General features: G+C 40.3%; 1 protein-coding gene and 1 long non-coding RNA gene across 10 annotated transcripts in view; one reads left to right on the top strand and one right to left on the bottom strand.

Moving 5' to 3' along the window:
- Window positions 1-24,820, bottom strand: part of tmcc1a (transmembrane and coiled-coil domain family 1a) — a 50,820-nt gene that overhangs the window by 8,055 nt on the left and 17,945 nt on the right. Inside the window, exon 1 of one of the 9 annotated variants that reach the window (XM_055012879.1) lies at window positions 6,551-7,327. The exons of 6 other annotated variants lie outside the window; for them this stretch is intronic. In XM_055012879.1, the coding sequence (XP_054868854.1) occupies window positions 6,551-6,625 (75 nt within the window). In that variant the 5' untranslated portion in view covers window positions 6,626-7,327. Of the gene's footprint in view, window positions 1-992; window positions 1,185-4,897; window positions 5,248-6,550; window positions 7,328-24,820 lie in introns of those variants that run through there. 2 more of the 9 variants (XM_055012882.1, XM_055012880.1) reach the window with 2 other exon arrangements.
- LOC129349508 (uncharacterized) lies at window positions 8,682-10,007 on the top strand. The gene is made up of 2 exons (XR_008602541.1): window positions 8,682-9,688; window positions 9,791-10,007. It is a non-coding gene; the product is annotated as an uncharacterized LOC129349508 (long non-coding RNA).

The following is a 24,820-nucleotide window of genomic DNA, read 5'->3' as shown; positions in this document are numbered from 1 at the left end:
AGATTGTTCGTCATTTTGCTGACATGTTAACAATAGAGGCTTCTGCATTTCTGTAGTCTGTTGTTTGGAAAGAAGTCAAATTGAGTCAGCTGAATAGACTACTCACGGTCAGTTTCTCTGAAGAGGAAGACACAAAGTATTCATTTTTCATTCAGGGATTTGCAAAGAAACAAAAGTGGAATAAAAAAAACCCAACTTTCATAATTTTCAGCACATTCACACAAATCTAAATACATCGAGGTGTGAATCTAAAGCTGTCTCCAAACCTATTTTTCTTTGCTCATAAGAGTATCAGCCAGATCTCTGCTTTTTTTTTTGTTCACGGAGTGACAATGTAGGACAAGACCAGCAGGATATTAGATTTGGTTTATAACAGTTTCAAAGATTAAGAATATTTGTCTGTTTTGTTTCTAAAGATACTGACCAGATTTTCTGCATCAAAAGCCAAGACACCATCTGAATTGGGGTTTTATTGCATTTTTCTGAAACCAGATAAACTCAACCTGAGACTCTGATGAGCCGAAGTGATTCATTTCCTCACACATCTCAGGGGAAGAACACACTGAACACTAGCATGCTTTAGGGGGGGATTGTGAAGAGAATATTCTTCTCATCTTTTAGCATGGACAAAAAATAAGCAGCTGAACCTGAAATCACGGGGATCAGAGTTCAGCCCCAAAAAACGAAGAACACCAGAGGACTAAGGAGAGAGTGTGGCTGGCTATTCACCAATCACACCACTGCAACACCATAAGAGGTAAAAACAAAAGCACCTTAGACTCACCTGCATTCTGAGCCGGATGACTAATTGATGACAGACACTACAGTCAACAAAACAAACCACAACGCATCCGGGAGAAACTAAAACTCCTAATGAAACGTGCCTGTATCCCCAATGCATAAAAGTACAGGATCTCCCAAAAAATCTCTCCTTAGTAACTCATCTCCTGCCACAAAAGCAACTAAGACGTGCGTAAAACCCGTGCGCTCACCTTCCCATTCGTCAAACGGAGAAACTGTTCCCAGTGCATTTTTCCCCCACAGAGAACGCGAGCTGAGTATTTTCATCTGCCCAGACACTTTCAGTTAAAGTTTGCAAAATAAATAAATATATAAAAGCTCCGCGCCGATTCCTTGGAGTTGCGCCGGACACTCCCGTCTCTTCAACTCACTCCGGTTGTTGTGAAAGTTGAAGCGCACCTGAAACTCCGTCAACTGTGGGAAGCTCCTCCCCTTTTCTCCCCCCTCCCTCCTTCCCTCACCCTCACAGCTGAGGCATGACATCATCCTGTCAGCCTCGCGGCACGCTGCAGTCACTCATCCGCGCGCGCGCGCGCGCGCGCGCACGCACACACACACACACACACACACGCACGCACAATCCCTTCACCGTATGAAGAACAACTACAGAATAAATTAACAGACAACTACATTTTTCCCCCAACCATTTATGGCAGAAATGATCAGGCTACAGTAACAATGTTGTTTTTGGGCTGTTTTTTTTTTTTTTTTTGCTCCCGTCACATTTTTACTCACTGTATGCTTAATTTTAACTGCAGTATAAAGCCCTGCTCTTCTATGGAAGCAGCACAACTGTGGCTAGAAGTAGAGAAAACTCAAAAATGTCTTCTGTGCAGTACAACAGAACTGACACCCTGACTTTACCTCTTATTGGATGGTATGTTTTTTATTTTTCGTACCATCTTCTTAAGTTTGCTCACATTTCTCTGTTGGTATTTATGCCCTGTTATTTTAACTGCAGGCATTTCAGCTGAACTCCTGTTGTTTCAAATGTGCTCTATAAATACATTTGACTTTGTTATAATTATAATGTCATATATCATAATAATGAAAAAAAAACGGTTAAGCGTTACGGAATTCAACCCGGTTCTCAGTACCTTTCAATACACTTAAAGCATGGCATACTTGTAGGTAAATAGCTTATATTTACTCAATTATTGTACTTAAGTATGAATCTGAGGTTCTCACAGTATTTCCAGTTCATGTTATATTATGCTTCTAGTCAATTAAAGTTTAGAGGAAAATGTACTGTACTATACTTATTTGACAACTACAGCGAGTATTTACTTTTCAGATTTTACAAACAAAATGTGTGATCCCTTGAACAAAATGGTTCAAATTAGCTCTAATGCAACATACTCCTGAAGACAAATTCTACTTCAGTACAAACGTGCACTACTCACTAGAGCTAATTTACTGAATACTTTTACTTACTTTTGATATTTTAAGTGCATGTTGTTGATAATATTACACACTTGTACTTGAGGGATGACAGGAATGCAGGACATTTCCTTGTAACGGAGTGTTTTTCTTTCTATTGCAGTAACTTTCACTTTCAGGTGAAGGATCTCAATCCCTCATGGATAACAGGCTGTCATCACAGAGAATCATTAATAATTAATCTTATCTACAAACAAATGAGTGAGCAGCATTAAACCACACAGCCTGACTAAAACAAACAATCCAGACACACATTCATCAGTATCAGTCTTTCACTGCAAAGATGACAAAGACTGAGTTGTTGGTTTTTTACAGCATATTTACAATATATTATAAAGAATATGTTAAACAATTACAAAAATGGGTAACAAATATTAGCTATCATTTAAAGTGAAATTCTGCAATCGTGAGGCTGCAGGGCAGACTGGGAGTCTGTGCTGCAATGTGAGACTGTATCAACTCCCAGTCTCTCTGTCTGCCGCTCTGCCAGCCAGTACAGAAGAGTACTTGAGGGCAAGTAAAACCAGTTGAACATCCCATTATACACACGCACACGCACACACAGACACAATCAACCCAGCACACATTCCTTTGAGTAGCCAGCTGGCTAAAACCACCGGGAAGCAATTCATTTCAACCTTTTAAGGTGATTTGTATTAAAAATCAAGGGGTTTTTGCTTCGGGTTGATTACTGCCAGCATTAAATAGAGATAGACACACACATCCATGAGCCAATTTACCCAAGATATGTTTTGTACAGTAAGCCTAATCATTATTAAAGCCTCTTGACGGGCAGCCAAGGCAGTCAAATGAATCAGAGAATAAGAATAGCCCACCAGGCAAGCACAGAGATGGCTTGGAGGTGACGTTTCAGAGCAGCATCTGGTCTGCTCTCAGCTATAAACAAAGCAATATTAATAGCTTTATGAGGGCTTGTATGAATGAAGTACCTGATTTATTTATCTGAGAACTCAATGAAGCAGATGTAAATCTTATCCAGTTTTCTCTTGTCTTACAGATGACGTAATTATCTGCATAATCAAATACGTGCCCAATTACGAAAGATAAAGAGAGCAAAGGACAAGTTAGCTGCACTCTTTGAACTGGAATACCGTGTCACACAGAACAGATAGAGGTTTTAGATACTCTGATAAGAAGGACTAGTGACCTGTACAGACTGGCACCAAATCAGTGTCCTGTCATTGATCAACAAATGCACCATCAACAGAAATCTCCAGTTGCATAAGCGAAGGCACCACCAACAGCTGGTTAGTCAGGTGGTTTCCAAGGGTGAACCCTGACTTTTACAGCTCTACATACAATTCATATATTCTCCATGACTGGTCACTACACAGTAAACTGAGTCATGACACTGGTACATTACCGGACATAGCAAAGCAATGCTTCACCCCCAGCTTTCTGAAACAGATGAAGAGTTACCGAACAAACTGGCGTCATCTGCACGATCAGTGTCATCTCTAAATGGTCGAGTTTTTCTGTGACTAATCATGCATGTAATTAAAGATTGTGAGCTGAAGGATTAGACTAATTTCCCTGGGTTAACATAGCCAAACATGTTGATGTGCTGAGCCATTGAGGCAAGAAGTGACAGGAACTGCATCATTGGAGTCTGCAGCCTAATGAGGCGAGTGTTTGTAATTGGGTAGGGGGCTATCTGATCCCAACCCTGATTAGACTTTATCAGTAAGATGGAAAGACAAAGGTCTGCATGGACCTGTCCTCTGCCCTACAGCTGCTTTAACACAGGAGACTTTTATCTTTCAAACTGTCTCAAACTGGGTCTGTCTGCTAGTGAGCCTATTTGTGTAACGGCTTCTGATCCAAGTAAAGCTGGTTAGAGCCATGAAAGGGTAATTCTGACTTACCTTGGATCGACCAGATGCCTGGGAAAAACCCAGCTAAACCTAAACACAGAATTTCGAAATACATCTCACACAAGCGCGCATTTAGAAGGCATTACCACGCTAATGTTGTTAGATATGCATCACACATAATTAGATACATAGAACATCTTGTCCTGGCCCATCTCAATCTCTCTCAGTCACACATGCCCCAAATTCCTGGCTGTTCAATGTAGGTCACAGTACAGAAAAAATGGACTCATGCTGTCAAAACCTTTTCCTATTTTGCAGGCTCAAAATACATTAAATAACTTCAGATGTACCATCTTCTGCTTTCTTCTCCTCTAAGTCCTGTTTAATACGTTTGTTGTTTTGGTCAGACGGCTCAGGAGAGATGTCCTGATGGACAAGAAGTGAAAACAGACAGAGACTAAGGTTCTTGTCACACACTGATGCTATCTACACTCTGACCAGGTCAGAGCAGGTGGAATGTGAACCCAACCTCCACCCTTCCCCGTAGCTTGTTGTTAAAGATGTTGCATTTTAACAACACGTTTCAGATTGAAACAAAAATGATCGTAACATTTGTTGTGTCTTAGAATTATAGCTTATATAATGTTCTTAAACAGTATTTAGCATAAACATGGCAACCATAAACCGCAGCGCTGACCTATGCGGTGATTGTTTTGAACATAAACATTTTGAACTGAAACACCAAAGTTATCTATTTCTATGTTCTGCTGTCAAGGTCAAGTTTTTTTTAGTTTGCATGTCTGAGTGCAAAAGTACAGTACCTTGTTGGTTGTTGTGCCTCGCATTCCTGCTGAGGCATAGTAAGCTTCCTGTGATGTCAGCTTGTGTTTCTTGTGAAGCAGCGGTTTCACGAGCCAAGATGAAAGAGTGATACTTGGAGGATACAGTAACTACAGGTTTCTTTCTGAGAAATCTGTTCTGCTCCACACCTCTCCTATTACAGCATCCTCTGAAATATGGAGAAAGTGCTGCGCTTATATGTCAAAGCATATCAGCGATTTTTAACGGTTGGAGGCTTGTCCAATATCCATGAGGTACAGGAATTTTTATACATTGCAGCCATAAGAAACTGCGTTTTTAGGTGTATGGTTGAAGCTGTGCCATCCATCTCTAAGCAGTCATTTTGCATATTACAGCAGCCTCCTTTCTATTTATATCACCTATACCTCTCTGATTTTATTACTCACTCTACATCAAAGCCAATCATCTGTGTCTGACTGAACTTCACACTCCTGATTAGCTGATTTGATCTTTAACCCTGCCATGTAGGGATCCGAAAGTGGACATAGTTGTCATGGCAACACTATGACAGCAGTGAGTGATCCAGACATGATTTATTATTACAGATTGCAGTTTATCAGTTTGTGCTTGACAGGGTGTGGTTGGGATGGTAAAGGATGTGTGATGTTGGCATGCAGTGAAGTGTATGTGAGTACACAGAGTGTGTAGCTGCACTTATTTGTTTATCATTATTTGGTTATTTAAATCATTAGTGGATGTGACAAGTCTGTGCCATATCAAACCACAAACCCATTTTCTACTACCCCATGTCATTTATCATGGTTTCAGACCCAACAAAGTCAATTCAAATTAAGTGGTTTTGAAATTGACACGAAAGCGATGTTTATAATGAAAATCGGCTTTTTGTTTCCTTTAAGGGGATCCAGTGTGGCAACAATGCACCCCATTCACCAGATAAGGCAAATTACATAACTCCATGTGATGCTGGACAAGGGGCAGTTTAGTCAACACATGCACTTGGGAATTACCACACAACACAAGTTGCACTAAAAATCACGCATAAATAACACACACACACACACACACACACACACACACACACACACACACACACACACACACACACACACACACACACACACACACACACACACACACACACACACACACACACACACACACACAGTCAATGCCTGCCAGCGCATTCCCTAAGGAACACAGAGAGAGTAAGAAAGGCCCTTCATGTTCATGTGCAAAAAAACCCAAAAACAAAACATATCGGCAACTAAGAGTGCAGGTCTGATAAAAAGAGAAAAAAACAACAACAGACCCTCTTCCAGGGTGCTACCATCACAGCAGGAGTTTCAAGAAAAATCCTTATCAGACCAAGAACACCCTGAAACACCTTATAATGCTTCAACACAGCTACATATTTAGTTCCAGTAAATGTAACACCTATTTACTGAGTGAGTAGACATTTAAGCATCATACTGATGTGTGTATATATATGTATATATATATATATATATATATATATATATATATATACTGGATTCAGGATTATCTTGAATACATTATTCTTAAAAAAGTGAATAAAAGAAGTCAAATTGTCTGAAACATAAATAATGGAGAAGAAAACATGCACACACAGGTATATACAGGTGAAGACTCACTGTGGCGGGGCTAGGAAGTGGAGAGGTGTCAGCAGTTACCAGGTTAAGGATGACCTCCATGGCGGAGAGACGCATGTGTTCAGCTTGGACTGGAATTTTGTAGTGTCTGTTTATCTGTTTGTATCTCTCTTGGGAGACAACCTCAGTAAGGGGAAAGGCGAGAAGAACGGGCCTGGCAGAGGACTCATCCCTCAAGACACTTCTCCCAAACAATGTCCACTTAACTCCAAGTCCATGCGACAAAGACCTCACTAAACAAGGAAGCGGAGACTCTTAGAAATTACTGTTGGCTTGACTGAATATCCAGAATCCACGGAGTGTTCAGGAACTCCAGCAGTGAACCATGACTACTGATAACCACAGAGTCTACAAAGTGTTGTGCTGCTGGTTTACAGAGCAGTGGCTCCTCAAAGCCCATAATCACGCTTCAGTGCAAACACACTCCGCAGACTCAGAGAACCTATGGAACCCACATATATATGCTTCGACAAGCGCGACTCCCACCGACGGCATGCAGTAGTGGACGAAGAAAGGCGCCTCTGGAGCAAAGAACCTGTCTGATGTAGGTTTTGATGGTGACAGAGCAGAGGCAGCTAAACGCAGGAAGCTTCGCCAAGTCGTGATGTAGGCAGAAGTTAAAGAAGAAAGAGTTTACTGTGAAGTTAAGTGTTCAAAGAGTCCATCGGGCATAAAATCCTCAGAGGGAGAAAACAGAGGCAGAGACCCCTAGGACGGATGTGAGGGGAGCAAGGGAGCAGACAGGAAAAAGAGAGCCCACCAGGAGCTGTCACTGAGAGGGAGACAGAGCGAGAGAGGGAGCAAAAGAGAGAGGGGCTGTGAAAAAGCTTCATGACGGGAGGGAGTGAGGGGGGCTTTTCTTCTGTAGGAGTTTCTAGGCCAGTTCAGCGCCAAAGCAGTGGGTAGCTCAGGCAGAAGGAAAGGGAGAAGAATCTTCCACTCCCTCTTTTTAATTATCACAGTTTGATTGTCGCAGTCAATCAATTTCCTGAGTGATCATTCTGTAATGAATCACCGTCCTCTGCCTGTGTGCACTAACAAACAGGGCTAGACCAAATGTCTCTGCTGACAATAACACACGGAACAAGCTAAAGTGGGCTTAAAGTAGAATTTTTTGTTTGTTTGTTTGGTTTACAGAGGTTGTATAATAGAAATGCACAGATGCAAAGGAGTAGATGCTTTTAGACTAAGGTGGAGGAAAAAAAGCAGGAAAAGGCCCCGATTACGCAGATTAAGCAGTCATATGATGTATACAAAGCTGCTATTCAAAACTGTGCATATGTGCGCACACTTGACTGTGGTCTATAACTGTGACACTGCATTATGTGCTCAGTGACAAAACAGAACTACAATGCTAATATTCATAACAGCAGGGTCATGACATTTTTTAACACACAAAGTTGTGTTTGTTAGTAAGTTGTCAGGTGGAATTAAAGCTACTGACTTAAACCATAATCCAGTGAAAATTACAATCTCAACTTCAGGCCTCTAAAAACACAAATTTACATTAAAATGCTCTAACAAATTTATCAGCTTGTGTTTTCGAGCCATTACTTCCAAAAATGTACAAACCAATTAGAGAGAAAAGGCAAAGCAGGTAGGGGGTGTAGGGGGTAAGGGAGGACAAGGGCTACTAAAGACCTCTGTGCAGAAGCCGACAAGAGGGAGGAGGAGAAGAGGGCATGAATACAGGCTTTAATGAGAGAGCGGGAGGTATTAGGGGACCCGGCGAAAGAGGGTAGGATTTAGGGAAAAGGCTGCTTATATAAGAACAAACCTCACTTGCTCAAATGGAAGTGTGACATGTAGGTTTGACCCCAGTACTGAATGAAAGGGACACATGGCAGCATCTGTGGTTCTGAGTCTGAGCCCGGTCCGTACAGTGCAACAGGCAGTTATTCTAAAGCTGCATATCAATAAAGTGAAACAAATCTTCTTACAAGAGACTAAAGTGTCTATCTCTAATCACTTAGTGGAATCCGACACTGGACCTTCTGACTAACAGGTTTCTTTCAGACATGAATGAGTTACATACATTCTCCGCCCTGCTCTCAGTGTCTATCTACCCTGAGGTTAAAGTCTCCTGTGGAGGTAATATGGCCCCCAGCTATGGAGGACTAAAAGTGCCAAAATTAAATAAATAAATACATCATTAAATAATTAATTAAATATGTCATTAATTAATTAAAATTGGAATTAAATATTTCATTAATTAATTAAAATTGGAATTAAATATTTCATTAATTAATTAAAATTGGAATTAAATACTTAAATGTGTTATTAAATAAATATATCATTAAATAATTAAATATGTCATTAATTAATTAAAATTGGAATTAAATATGTCATTAATTAATTAAAATTGGAATTAAATACATAAATGTGTTATTAAATATGTCATTAATTCATTAAAATACCAATTCATTTTAAGTAAAAAACATATTTCATTATTTCACTATTTAATTAATTATTTCATGGTCCTTGTGTTGCAGTGGATCATGAATTTATTTTATCTGTCAACCTCGCCCGTCAAAGTCGGTGGGCGGATCCTAACACCTGATTGGTTACCCTGCACATCAAGTCAAGGCAAATCGATTCCAGATAATGGATTGACGCAGAGCTTGTGAACACATTCCGATACACTGGGTGGCGCTATTCACCTCTACGTTGGTTTGGATACTCAATAAAACAAAACTTTATTAGCAACTGCTAAAGACTCGGTCCTCTTTCCCAAATGTTGATACATGCGGTGCAAGACAAATTTTCCTTTAGCATTTCCTTTAGCATCTACTCGGCGCGCCACGGCTCGTCTCGGTTTAGTTGTTTTTCCATTACATTGAGAACCACCTCATCGTGGGTTGAGTCGTCATAGCACGGTGGCCCGAAAGTCCCTTACCGTCATTTCTGTGCGACACAAACGCAATGCAACAATGTACGTGGAGGCGATAGTACACCTGCTGCTCGGTCTGTGGCTTTCTGTCAGATTCAGAGTAATAGAAGAGTCGGAGAAAGCTGAGAGCGGCGAGTCGAAACACTCAGGAGACACACAGGAGAGTTTGGGAGGCGATGCAGCAGTATCAAGCTGAAGACAAGAGGATATGAACTAGACGACATATGAGGGTAAGCTAATGCTAGTTCGCTAGCTATCGTGTATCAGTCCTGTAATGGCTGCAGTTTGTCGCTATTAGGTATTAAAATATGTATGCTGTGTATGTGTTTCAGATGCTCTCTGATGAGACTTCATGGGATTTACCTGAAGCAGCAGCACATGAGCCTGCAGTGGCACAAGGTGTAGAGGAGGAGGGCAGAGATGTACAGGATGCACTGATGCACTACGTGTCATGCAAAGTTATTCTTCTTGTTATACTTCTGTTTTTCTGTCCCCGGACCGCTATTGTTTTCTTTAATGCAATTCTGACAATAAACTTTTGTAGATGTGTCTATGCTATTGTTTGTTTGTGAAGGTTAGCAAGATTAAATAAAAAATTAAACGCCAAAACATTAAAACAGCTGTTTTAAGAAAATTCCAGTTTGATAAATCAGTATTGCTTTGGTGTAATTCAGTCACCAGAATTATGAACCATAAAGGAGTCTGTGTTAAAACATGTTAAATCCCATTAAACATAAATGCATTATTAGGGAATATAGAATTGTTTGGTTCAGACTGTTGACTCTTTTCCTACCAGTATCTTAACAGACAAAATGAAAAGTTATGATGCAATCACATAAGTCACAAAATAGTTTATTAGTCAGCAGCAAAATCAAAACTATTTACAATGTGCAAAGTACAAACTGTGGTGGGCCTCTCCTACAGTGGAGGGCTAAAAGTAAAACTATATACAACTACAGGTGCTGGTCATATAATTAGAATATCATGAAAAAAGTTGTTCATTATTTCAGTAATTCCATTCAAAAAGTGAAACTTGTATATTATACTCATTCATTACACAGAGACTGATATATTTCAAATGTTTATTTCTCTTAACTTTGATGATTATACCTGAATACTAACAAAAATCTCAAATTTGGTATCTCTGAAAATTAGAATATTGTAGAAAGGTTCAATATTGAAGACACCTCTAATCAGCTAATTAACTCAAAACACCTGCAAAGGCCTTTAAATGGTCTCTCAGCCTAGTTCTGTAGGCTACACAATCATGGGAAGACTACTGACCTGACAGTTGTCCAAAAGACGAGCTTTTTCGTGATATTCTAATTATATGACCAGCACTTGTAAATCTATGGGAGGTGGACTCACTCACACTCGCCGGCTGCCCACCCAGCTACCCCAGCTGCCCCAGCACACCCAGGAATGACTGGTTGAAGGCAGTATTCTGGGCCATCTCCTCCCGCTGCAAGGCCGCTTCATTCTCTCTTGCCTCGCTGAGGAGCAATCAGATGTTCTCATCATGCTGGGCATGACTCCACTCCTCCTCAGCCTGCATCTCCACAAGTATGCTAGGAAGGTCCAATTTTCTGTGGCCCCCTTTCCTCTTGCCTAGACTAAAGACAGAAAAGTGATCAGAGTCAGCTTTAATGGCCAAGTAAGTACACAATATACACGGAATTTGGTTTCGGCTGTTGGTGTCATCCTAGGAATATGGAAGAGAATAATAAAAAATAAACAATAGAAAGAGGAACAGGGAGGAAAAAGAAATAGTAGTAAAATAGAACACAATATAAACAGAAATGTACAGCTAGACTGGAATGTATGAACACATTAGCAAAATGGTAATTGCTATAAACACAGTAGTGGTGATTTTTGTGTACAGGGCACTGTAGTCCAAATGTCCAGGGTGAGTGGGGTCTCTGATGATGTTTTCTGCCGTCTGTACTATGGGCTGTAGTCTGTTTCTGTCCTGCTGTGTGGTTGATCCAGAGGTGCACAGGACAGATCGGATGACTGCAGTGTAGAACTGGATCAACAGCTCATGTGGCAGGCCATGTCTCCTCAGCTGTCGTAGGAAATACATCCTCTGCTGAGCCTTTTTCAGGAGGTCCTGAGAGATTGTAGTCCCCAGGAGCTGGAAGGACTCCACAGCTATGATGTGATGTGTTTAGCCACCCGTCCATCCATTTTCAATCATGATCATGTCTTTGATACTTTAATAAACTTCTGGCACTCTTCGCTTTAACCAAAGCACAAGCAGTAACTGCTCCACCACAAACAAAAACGACGTGGTGTGAACTTCATTTCATCCTGTGCACATTTTGGAGTTGCTAAGAAGAGCTGTGTTTTCTCATTTTTATGTATATTTTCATTCAGTTTCACAGCTACCTAGTGACTATAAGAAGAATGGTTGCAATACTACACTGCACCAGAACGTAAATTAATTAGAGTGACTTACTTGTTAAATCAATGGAAAATAAATGCAGCTGCATGTGTTCTGTTTATGTGTCACTGTAGCTACATGTAGCTTTCATCACGCGTTCCTGAGCTGGCTGCTGCACAGTTTGCATTTACACCTGCCTCAATTCTTGGTCATTGGTCTCGTTGTTCTGATCATGCTTGCAGGCATTTACACCTGTAGTAATAATAATAATGCGAAAATCAACCATGCTCTCTGTTTACCGTGTCTTACCGGTGATAAGACGTTGCTGTGACGTGTCGGTGTCCGAGCTGGTGCTGGAGAGGAGACAGGGCAGCCGGGGGCTCCGCGACGGAGATGGAGTAGGCTTCGCATGTGGAAAGGGATTCTTGAACAGAAATAAACACTCACTCTAAGTACAAGAAAAACACGGCATGCTGACTGAAGTATTAGCTTCTGAGAGCTAAACGTTAGAAACAGCAGCACGAAATACAAGCAGAGCACGGAGTTAGCGCCGATGGCTAACTAGCTATCTTATTGTCTGCTACAGGAGACAACGACGTTACTTTCTAAAAATACTTGTTTGCTTAAAAAAAGCTTGCCACCAATGGAATAAATGATGTATAAGTTTCTTGAAGTCACAAAACACTCACCGTCCTCGAACGTCTCCAATAATGCAGCAGCTGAGTCTCCCTCCTGTTGCTCGCCGGTGCGGTGCCAGTAAATAGCGTCCATTAAACCTCTTCCAACACCTCCTGGTTGACCCACGCCGGCCGTTGTGGTCCTTGGTGGACCGATAGTCACTTTTGAGCTTTTTCAGCTTCTCCCTACACTGCTTCTGTCCTCTTTATATACAGTCTACTGTATATGTGAGCGGCCATCCGCTCAGAGACCTCCTGATAAACTTTCTCCGTCCAGCTCTCTCTGTATTCTTTGGTCCGCCACCAAAGACAAAGTCTCGACCTCTTCATTCACCCACGGTACAGGTCTGGCTGTCACATTAAAATTATGAAGAACAGAGAGTTTCGTGAAGAGCAATGCACACCGTCGCTGTTTACAGTCATTTTTTAATGCAGGATTTTGTTTTCGTGCTGAAGTTGCTCTGTGTCGTCACTCCCTGCCCTATCAGTGGGCCTGCACTATGTAAACGCCACATTATCGGCTCATCTCAGCTCGCTGGGAACCTCAGTCGAGAAGGTGCTGAAAATTAGTCCGTATGGAAACGCTCGCAAACAAAGATGAGACGAGCCGTACCGTGCCGAGTAGATGCTTGTGGAATCGCGGCTAAACAAAGACGAGCGGAGCCGTGCCGCGCCGAGTAGGTCCTAAAGGAAAAGCGCTCGACACTCCGAGCATCGCTGCAATTTGACAGGCTGGTAATCCACAAAGAACGTGATGTTCCAGAACTCCCCTCGGTATGCCAAACGCCCTGGTCCCTGTGTGTGCTCCTGTTGCACCCTGGTACCAGAAAACCGGCGGAGTACTTCCTCTAAATTTGCAGTCACTCTACGGTCAACATCTTGGTCGGAAAGTGCGGAAATAACTTCAACAACTTCAATAAATTCCTCTGCTTTACACGCTACATGCTCGCGGTCAGCAGGTCCTGCTTCCACATACTCTGCAAGGTCTAAAATATCTCTCACCAACTCTCTAGAAAGTTCACAGCGACTCTCCCTCTACACAGCCTCCATGTTTAGAAAGACTTCTACTTCCGGTTTCAAGGCAGACAAAAGCAGTGGATTAGACTAGATTCACGTTAGTCCCGCCCACGGACTTTGACGGGCGAGGTTGACAGATAAAATTAATTCATGATCCACTGCAACACAAGGACCATGAAATAATTAATTAAATCGTGAAATAATGAAATATGTTTTTTACTTAAAATAATTGTTATTTTAATAAATTAATGACATATTTAATAACACATTTATGTATTTAATTCCAATTTTAATTAATTAATGACATATTTAATTCAAATTTTAACTAATTAATGACATATTTAATTATTTAATGATATATTTATTTAATAACACATTTAATTATTTAATTCCAATTTTAATTAATTAATGACATATTTAATTCCAATTTTAATTAATTAATGAAATATTTAATTCCAATTTTAATTAATTAATGACATATTTAATTAATTATTTAATGATGTATTTATGTATTTAATTTTGGCACTTTTAGTCCTCCATACCCAGCAAGTCCTATCTGTCCATGAATACCCAGGCTCTTAGGGTGACTGAACTTCTTTGCACATTCTCTGGTAACATTAATAACATACTTCAAATAGCAGAGTAGCTCCACAGTGACAAAATCAAAGGGGGGTGTGCTCATGTCCTGACAAGTGACTGATGCTCGAAAAGAAATAGAAAAGAGATGCTGGCCTCAGGGGTAGTTTTACTTCATTAGTGTTAGATTAGCTGGTCAAAAGAAGGGGACAGAAAGAACAGCTGTGGCCTCCTTAGGTGTTATTTACATACACAGAAATGAATTTCAGAAGTATGTTAACTGAGACAGTAACAGAAGGATGATGTATCCTTGCAATGTGTATCGGAGTCTGAGAAACGTATAGAGTGGCCCCAAGACTATTTGGACAGTTAAAGTAAACCTATATCACAGATTAAAATGATCATTTCATAAAATGGTAGATAAACTGGCATTTAACACATATAAAAAAAGATTTATCACAACTCTAAACAAATATTTTCTGTTAAAATAAATAAATTAGGTTGTCACTTGAACAAGCATGAACATACTACTCTAAATAGAAAGGACTGGATAAGTTCTTATAGTCAAACTTAGTGGTTAATGTCGTTTATAAAATAATTACACCAGCAGTCACTCTGTTAGGCTTATCTGTGCTGACTTAGGGGTAACTGACATTATTCATCCACTATAAAGGACTCTGGTACTGGTTTGTTGAAAGTAACTGCAAAAATGGCAAAGAAAAGTGTAGCCAGCTCAGAGAAAAGGTCAACTGTCATTTGCTTTTGCAAAGAAGGCCACTCTGTTCACCAGATCAGCAAGAAACTCAATCTTCCCTCCTCAACAGTTGGACATATTGTCAAAATGTTCAAAAACAGAGCACTTGTGACTGAGAAAAAAAAAGCACATGGGCAGACCTATAGCCAAAAGCAGACTGGACTGCTTAACTGCATGTAAAATTGAGAAAAATGGGAAAGAAACAGCAACTCAGTTCACAGACCACCAGGAATAGGATCAACATGTATCAGTACAGAGTGATATGGCAGAAACCATTTGTAAGCTCAAATAGAAAGATAGCTTGGATTAAATTTAGACAAGAACATGCACAGAAACTTTTGGAGATATCTGCTATTTTCAGATGACCCCAAATTCAACCTACATGGGGAAGAATTCAAACCAAGCTGCACTGAGGGTAAAGCACAGAGGAGGGAACATCAAAGTCTGTGGCTGTTTTTCTGACTGTGGTACAGGTGAACTTGTATTTATTGATGGAATCATGAACTCTGAAGTGTACACAGGAATGTTGCAGCAGGGTAATGATCCAAAGCTACCAGCCACCAGATGAAAGGGAAAAAAATCTATCTCTTAGAATGACCTGCCCAGAGTCCTGACCTAAATCCCATAAAGTACCTATGGGATCCCTTTTCAGGAAAAAAAAAAGATCCACTAATCGATGCTCTAGTGGATGAAGTGAAAACACTGCTGGCTGAAACACAGAGTAAACTTTCAGAACTATTACAGAAATTGGTTGATTTCACGCCCAGATGTCAAGCTGTTCTCCAAGCTAAAAGATTTACCAATCACATTTCTGTCCTCCTTTTAAACTGGCGACTGTTTCTTTGCCTAACAAACTTATTTTTGATGAATACTTTGCTTAGCAATTATGCTTGCGTCGTTCTTCAAAATGTATTCAATTTTCTCGTACATTTCTTTATCTAGTGCTACATAATTCAGACATTTTTAACTGTGGCTTAAGTCTCTAAATACTTTTTGGAGTCACTACACCACAAAGCCTGACTGGGCATAATAATCACACAAATGCGTGTAGCATTTCCTAAAAATATGCAATAAATTTATCTTGTGTATGTGTTCTTGCTTTATTCTTTACTGAACAACAGGATGAAGAAATTTGCTAAGAGGCAAAAGTCAGTTGTGCAGTACAACTGTCATGTATTGTAAATTAAGTGGTCCTAACACTACAAGAAGCTGTATTAGCGAGGGTGTGAGAATATCCAGAATATCTGTGCAAAAAAGGTCAGGCAAAAAACCTCTGCTGAGCTGCTTATGTGGCATCTCATTCAATAGTTTCTAGATAGATGTACCTTGCATACAACACAATGATCCAATTTGATGATACATCACAATGCATGTCTTTCTCTCTCACACAATTGCATTTTACGTATGTGCTAAGGGGATAGGTGGACCTGCTGAACTGGTGATGTATGTGGCCAATCCAGAGCAGTCATTCAATATTCCTACAAAAATCCCTGTCTAAAGCATCAGTTATGGAAGTGCAATTTTAAATGGTAGCGTGACCTAATTTTTAAGGTAATATTACCTATACAATTACTTTACCCTGGCAAAAAATGTGACTATTTTGAAGGTCTCTGTGTTGCACTTTTATACCAACAAAACACAGATGTTTTACATTAAAGCTATGGCTTCACAAGGCTTTTTCTGGAATGACAGCATAAATACTGTACATTTGGAATGGACAATGCTCTGACTGTTGAGTTCAAACACAAAGGCGTAGAGAACTACTTGGAGATGTTTCTTCAGCCAGTGGAGAGAGGAATAATAATACATAATCATTGTCATTCAGATGGCAGAGCTGAGTGCTGAACTCAAGCCAGGCTAGTGGTATACAGCCAAAAAGTTCTGGAAGAATCCTGAAGAGACAAGGAAGCGACTGGTTCTGATGTAACTGGGTTGGGGTTGGAGAAAGAATGAATTGAGTATGATGAACATAGTCATATGGAGAGTGAGAGGAAAACATAGAACTTGAACTGAATTAGGGGTCGCAGCTATTACAACTGGGACATCATGTTATTGTTGTTTTGATTTGTTTCCCTAAAATTATATATCCAAGTGCAAAATCTGCCAAAACATTGTTCTACTGTCCTAACACCACAGTCCCCCTCCATGTGATTGTAAGTTGGTTATACTGTGGCATGGTCTGGGGGTGTGAGAGCTTACGTAAAGGCAGAAGAGCGAGAGCTTTGTCTGCATGGACCGATGGTAATTCAAGTCTAAAAGAGGAGACAACCATGACTTGGGGCTCGGGCCTTTTAGAACAATACCTTCCCCATAAAAAGAACTTTCCTTTCCAACACTGGCTATCCAGCCGTCTCTAGTCTTCACGTCAGTGTAATCAATGGCCCTATTAGCAGTTACATAAACCACTGGGCACTTTATACACAGGGGCCATTATGACAGAAGAGGTCAGAGAGCGTGAAACATCTTTGCAGCCAACTTCAATACTGGCATCTACAAGAGCCAAGCAGGAAGGAAAACAAAAAAATAACAATAAAACCAACCCAAACAATTCAGTGTTTTCATGGCCTGTCTGAAAACAGACAATTGTGAATGTCATTCTGTCAGGAAAGTAACCCTGTCTGTACCCTCATTGTAAATATTACTATATTGAAAATGTGGGTTCAAACAAATCATAAGAAACATTCTCACTTAACACTTGTTGTATCTAGTCATGAAGATAGATATAGTCAGATCTGCCCAGATTTCGAGAAATCAGATTTGTTTCTGTAAAGAAGAAACTAATCTAATTTCTCAATTTTGAGAAATCAGATCAGTTACAGAAACATTTTTCTGATAACTCTCGATAATCCATATACCTTGCTGTCACCTCTTTCATTGGAACGACTTTTTATCAGGGAAATACTTAGTAGACAAATCTTACAGCTGGTCAGGGGTTAGTGCAACATGTTACAGGTTAATCTTTGTGAAAATACACACATGTACAATATGAGGTTTGCATTTTATTGTTGGAGCCTTTAACAGTGAATGTAGTACCTCTGTTCTGAGCTTCCTGTGCATGTTGAAAGTGTAAGGATACAATATTGCAATCCGGCATTACATGGCATGGCAATTTGCTTCCAGCAAAGCTAGTCTAACAAAGTGACTGCGCTGATATTTTGGCAGTTTATTACAGACATTGCAATATTTGTCTTCATGCTGGCCAGCGAGGAACAAGGAATTGCAACGCAAAAATGATGATGACAGGTTTGTGGTAATTTAGGGTCATTTATGTCCATCTCTCTATAACAGCAGTGACAACATAAACATTTATTCCTACCACCATGATCTGCAAAAATCCAGTGTGGTCTATAACTAACTACTTTTTGTTTTTCCTTTAACTTTTGGAGTATGACTATGCAGTGATTTATATGAGAAGCAGATTATGGCTGAGACTAGGTGTGAATGTACAGTTAAGCAGTGTTTGTACGTGCAGGGACACAATGTTTGTACATGAAGGGAAACAGAGGGGGTACGTGGGGAGACACAATGTTTGTCTATCGGTTGGTATTTGTTGGAGCTGCTTCTGTTTATACTCACCCATCCTGGTTATGCAACGTGGAAACAGAGAGGGCACTGGCCCAAAGTGCAGAGTTGGTCGGCTGGATGCTGCACAATAGCTAGAGTACCATGGGGCAGTATGTAAGCTCAAACACACTGCCAGCCTATTCAGAAGCAGGAAGATGAAGAATGTAGAACAAACAGTCCCAGCTTCTGGGGCCCTAAAAGATTATTTGGTCTGCTCTCTTTTTATTTTTTTTCATACCACACATTATGACCTCTATGCTGACCTCACTAACCTCTTTGAAGCAGACTTTTTGGATGGGCCTGGGCCCTGAGTGTTTTTTTCACTCCACTGTGCGAATTCGTCCACGAGGAAGCAGTAGATTTCATAACAAGAGGACAGATAATGAGGAGGGGCATTTGGCTAATAACAAGTTCTCATCACTGTCTGACAGCTATTACCTAATAAAATCATAGAGTGTAAACTCTCATTGCCAGTTTAGGTTCATCTAACTAGACACTGGTGGCCGTTTCATGTACTGAGGCTTCCAAAACTATTCATCCAATCACATTGTAATTTCCATTTAATTTTGAACTACTGACTCATGAAATCCACTGGTTAATTGTTAGGGTTGAAAATTGGCTTCTTCAAAGCAGACATTTGACTTGTCTCTGTGTATGTAATTAAATTCTCTAATAGTGTCTATGCATCACCACTGGCATACATAATAACAGAGCCCTAGAACTTGTATATGTGACTGGAATACAACCATAATTATATTAGCTACACATGGGCTTTTTCTGCTATCACCACTACACTCTGCTTCTCCTTTTGCTTTGTCTTTGATTTATGATGTACCATATCATCTGCGCATCAAACCCAGACCTGCATTTTATTTAATTACACCTGTACAAGTCTTGGTAAAATCCCTTCTGCTGTTACTGGGATGGATATGCAAACATTTATAAAAAAAACAAAAAAACAGCAGAGAATAGCACAAATAGAGATCACGACAAACTACAGTCAGCTTTGACATCACTCAGAAAATATGACAACCAACTACAGTATCAATCCACCAGGGGGAGCTATGCTACACAGTGTGTGTTATCTGCTGTATGTCCAACTGACTATACAGCATTGCTGCTCTGTCTGGTCTCCCATCTCCTAACAGGTTTCCTTTCAATAACCAAGTTTTTTAAAATTGCATTTGTACATTATCACCTATTTTACTGACAGACATAAAGACCTTCATGTAACATAATTCAGATCTAACGAGGCACTCATATCAAGGCAAACAGGCAACTTGCTTCCCAAGGCTAAGAACGGGGAGGAAGGAGGGCTATATCAAGGAGACGGAGAGTAGAAATGGCAACAGTGAATGTGACAAATGGTGTAACCACTGTGGTCATGTCAATGTCAAGACAGGAGACCATGAGAGGAGAATAAGAGAAAGTTGGATCTAATGCTAGATATTTTTAGATAATGAAAGATGTGTCATCGCTGTGAAGAAAAAGTGTATTTTTAATACTCTGTAATTTCAGACAGGGCATTCTCAAATAATTATTCGCAGCCCCAAAACATATACTTTACTGTTGTTCCAGGGATCTAGAAGAAAATTTTCTGGCAAGACACGATTTTGTGCTAGGGGGGACAATGAGAAAATGAAAGATTCTTTAGATTCCTACTGGCTGACACAGATGAGAATGACAGGAATGGTTCTGGTTATTATTGGAGAGAAAATACGAGGCTATATCCCAAGAGGTTGCGATCAGATTTGAATTGTGTGTGCATGTGTGTTCTAAGTGGGTCAGTGGAGCAGAGCTGAGCTCAGCGATCTATAGTCTCATCCATAATTCATCAGAGTCACACAAATGATATAGACTGAGCAGGGAGTGGCAAGGGATGCAGACTATGGCCTCTCCGAGTCTGTCTGTTTGTTTTTTCTGGTCTCCCTCGCTCAGAATGAGCAATTTCCCTTTGAAAACAATCTACTTGGTCACTCTGACTAAGGAGAGGAAAACCAAAACCATCGCTTTATCAGAAATGTACAGAGCAGTTTATTTGGACAACACGCGTCAGGGAAGTAATTTGCAGGGCTAATACTGACTGTGGGCTTTGTGAAGGCCAGCAGAATAGACACTAAAAATGAATCTAGCCAGAGCACAGTGTCTGAGGAACAGACATGTAGGTCAAGGTTGACCAGAACATCCTCAGTGACTGACTGACCGAGTATGTGGCAATCGTGAAACGGCTGAGAAAACAACAAAGATGCACGAGCATGCCCTCACTACTGTCACACATACATGCATAAGCCCAAAGAGGAAGGACCAGCTGCAGACCCAAAATAAATACACAAAGGATGACCTATAGTGACTCATTGCTGACATGTGCACATATATGCACATGGCCTTGTGCACAGACAGGAAGCAAATAAGAAAATCATTCATGATTAAAATTATCAAAGTTATTTTGTGGAAAATCACTCTGGTGACACTGTCCTTTGATAAACATGACTACATAAATGCAGTTCATTTGGAATAAAATTGCAGACAATCTCCTTTTTAAAATGTCTAAAAAAAAATCTAAATAATAGAGGCCTATTCATTTTTTTGCTCAAGATGTACTTTATGTTAAATACCCTTGGCAAGTGAACTTGATCAGCACTGGTTCAGACATCTGTCTATTAATAGCAGCAGAGAAACGGAGAGAGAGTCGCAACAGACTCCTTCCTCATTAAGACTTTCAGATTAGAAACCTATAACACTTGCTGAGAGGAAAAAAAATGACCTTAACCTCATAGCTTCATCTTATTTCATCTGTCCCCATTAATCTGTAATTTCCTGCTGATCCACAGCTAGTCACATACATATACACACCTACATTTATCTTTCAAACATCCCCCTGCCTCACCTCTCTTGAGCTCTTTTCTTAGTCCTTCCTTTCACACCATCACATAGGCACCGACAGTTTCACAAGAATTTCACACCCAAAAAATACTGGTTATGCATCAACTGTGAAACTGTGCTGTGTGTTAGCATGAGTGTGGTCTGATGATGTGAATGCTAATAGCAGCCAGTACTGGATAAGGGCGTTGGCCTATATGTATAATGACATGAATATTCAACGGCCTAATTGCACAGGCGGGGGCTATGCTTCAAAGGCAACACAAACAGTTGGGTGGAGAGTTCAAGCACACACATACACACACGATGCATACACGTGCACGGCCGCATACAAAAGATGATCTGATTGAAGTCTACTCCCCAGATCCATACACAGTACAATAAAACATTTACAGTAAATCTATTTACTTTGTTTTGTTAATTTTCTTTGAAGTAGAAGGCAAATTCCCACTGAGGTCTTTTAACTGTCAAACAAAAGGATGTCTTTATTGATAATTCACAGCTGTTTTTGTACATCACTCAGAGGACGTAATTTAAATAAGTGTCAGAACAGGAAATAGTGATGTCTCTTCAGCGCTTAGATCTAAGTGATAGGGTGCCATTCCAACATGTCTCCTTTATGGCTCTGGCATTTGAAATATCTGACGAAAGAAAAAGCTAAATTACAACGTTTAGAAGGAACGGTATTCAACACAAAGTCGACATATTTGGCTAAACGCATTGCAGTCTAATTTTAGAAGACACCTTCTGCCTCCTTTAAGAGGCTGTTATTGCACCAGACAGGTTGATGAGGTGGCAGTGAGATCAGACGTTGAACCTGCGAGCATTCAGCTGGGTAAAGCTGCTTTGGCCCTTTTTGAACATCATCCTGTTACCATGGAGATGGGCAACTGGCTCCACTGTCTGAGCACTGGACACAGATGAGAGGGAGAGCGATAAAGAGAGCAGGAGCTAAAGAAAGAAAGTCTCTAAGATGCAGAGTGAGACAAACAGTGAGAAGGTAAAGGGTGTGAAGGTAGAAATGATACAGTAAGAATGACTGCTGAGGACGTGGGGCACATAAATAATAAACAGTATAGCAGATTTAGGTGCTTGCTCAGTAGGGAAAACCTCCTGCTTGATTATAGAGCCTGGACAAAGCTATATGAGGCAAAAACACACATCTGCACAGTAACAAGCACAAGACAAATATATACAATCATCACCAAAATGTGAATCATAAGCCATGGTCTTCATAGTCATCAGATGTGCTATGAAAGATTTTGGTCAGATATATTATGGTCTCCACACATTTTATGATTTTTGGCTGTCCCAGACAAAAGCTGGCAATCCTTTGGTTAGTTTGAAATAATGACCACACAGCAGATTGTGCTGTGAGATATGTCAACTACTGAGCGAATCTGAAGCTTTGGTGAACAAAGATAACCAGCTCCAAACTTCTGACACAAATTCTCACAATATGGCTGCTGTTATAACCCATCTCCATAAACCATCAAACTGTAACACAGTACAATATGACACAGATGCTATTTTGAATTGTGCAGGCGTATATAGAAAGCAGTTCTGGTGCCTCATAGTGGCCCAACACCACATTTAAATTGACACCGATATGAACAATAAAACAAAGTAAATACAAACATGCACTTGACCCACTGATAGCAAAAAATTCAAGCAAGAAGACAGCTGAGAACAGGGCTGGTTAAAGGAACACAACAGGCCATCCATTGTATTTAATTCACAGTCAATACTTGTGTTTGCTCTGTGATCAATGCTAGTCTCCCTGCTACACAAACACCCACACTACAGGATTCATATCGACTGTAACACAAACACATTATTGCTTTTTTGGTAGACTTATGGCTCTAAGGAGAAAGGAAGGTAAGGCAATATTTACATTTATTAAAAAGATGAACAATGGAGAAGAATTGTATTTGTCTAAAATGTGGGACACTAGATGAGTAAGGAGAAGTAAGAAACAGAAACAACTAAAGGGTAACTAAGACAGGAGGACAGCGGAGGGGGTAAGGGAGATTCACACATTTGAGAAGAACTACTTTCCTGTCCTTTTCCGAAAGTGAGTACAAAACACAAACCACAGACCTGCCAAACCCATTAGTGGCTTTACACAGCTTCCTTATTTAACTGTAACACTGCAATAAGGTCTACTTGTTAATGTCAACAACTCTGAACCACAGTGTCCTGACAGCAGCACACACACAGTGCCTGGAAAGCCATTTGCTACAGGCTGGTAGTTAGCAAACAGACTGAGATGACACCACCTCCAGTGTGGACTGAGAGCACATGCTTCATCATCCCCATGGCTCTCTCTGCTGAAAGTCAATCGAAACTCAGTTGTTTGATTATGCATGGGTTTGACTGCATGCTTCCGCAGCAGTGTCTGTAGCAGTGGTTTCATGAGACTTGATACTTATCATGTGCATGGCTGCATCTAAGTGAATCCGACAGAGCAATACTTCACGCTCGCCTTTTCCAATTCAATGTCACTTAAATTGTTCCAGGACAAGCCGTGGTGTCCTGCTGCAAAGGTCACAAGTGCTTTCATCAACACACAGCCCATAGCCTGAGGCAGTGTGAGACAATGAGAGCGCAGTGATGAGGATGTTAAAGTAGCAGGGACAGAACAAGCCTCGGGGGACCAGGTGATGTTCAGGTCCTCCCACCGACACTTCTCCTCGCTCCTCGTTTACGAGACAACAGCACTGGCCGAATTTCACACGAAAGCCAAATCTTTTGAAACTAAGTCTATGTTGTCAGCTACGTTTCTAAAGTTATCAGTCATTTTTGGAGCAGTTGTTAACTCTAAATGCATGGTAGAAATCAGACAATACAAAACCAGTACCTCATACAAAACATAGAAAACTACAGATGAAGTGTTTAGTTGTATAAATAAATAACTGGGCGCTATTTTGATAACTGATTTTGATTTATAAAGCTAAAATTCCAAATATTTGCTTGTTCCAGCTCTTGTCATTTCAACAATGCTATTTGCAGCCACTTTACAGGTCAAACAATTAATCAAGAAAATAATCAGCAGACTAATCGACAGTACAAGTAATTTTTAGTTGCAGTCCTAACAGAAAATGTGAGAGATAGTAAAACATCCTTTGCACTAAGGTTTAAAAGGACCAATTTCACTTGGACTCCTCCTTCAGCCCTGGGAATGAAATCTATCTAATCCTTCTCACAATTGTTCAACAATATATATTTATTTTTTCCTTTGTTTTCTGCTAGGGAAATTAAGACTTTATGGATATTGTAGCCAGGTTTACAATACAGGCCAAATCTATCATGTTATGCATTTCTGCCAAACACAACACAACCCTAATTGAGCTAACTATGTGGATTAATTAAATTAAATTTACTGCCTTCTGATGTGGCTCTTTTTAATAACATTATCTCACATTATGTTGTTCTCAATGTAGCTCAGTGGTTGAGGCTCTGGATTACTGTTCAGGGTTCAAGCCCCATTGCTGCAAAGCTGCCACTGTTA

This window comes from Amphiprion ocellaris, chromosome 8, assembly GCF_022539595.1.
Source record: "Amphiprion ocellaris isolate individual 3 ecotype Okinawa chromosome 8, ASM2253959v1, whole genome shotgun sequence".
Taxonomy (NCBI): Eukaryota; Metazoa; Chordata; class Actinopteri; family Pomacentridae; genus Amphiprion; species Amphiprion ocellaris.
The sequence above is the reverse complement of the archived record's forward strand: the minus strand, read 5'-3'. Positions and strand labels throughout refer to the sequence as shown.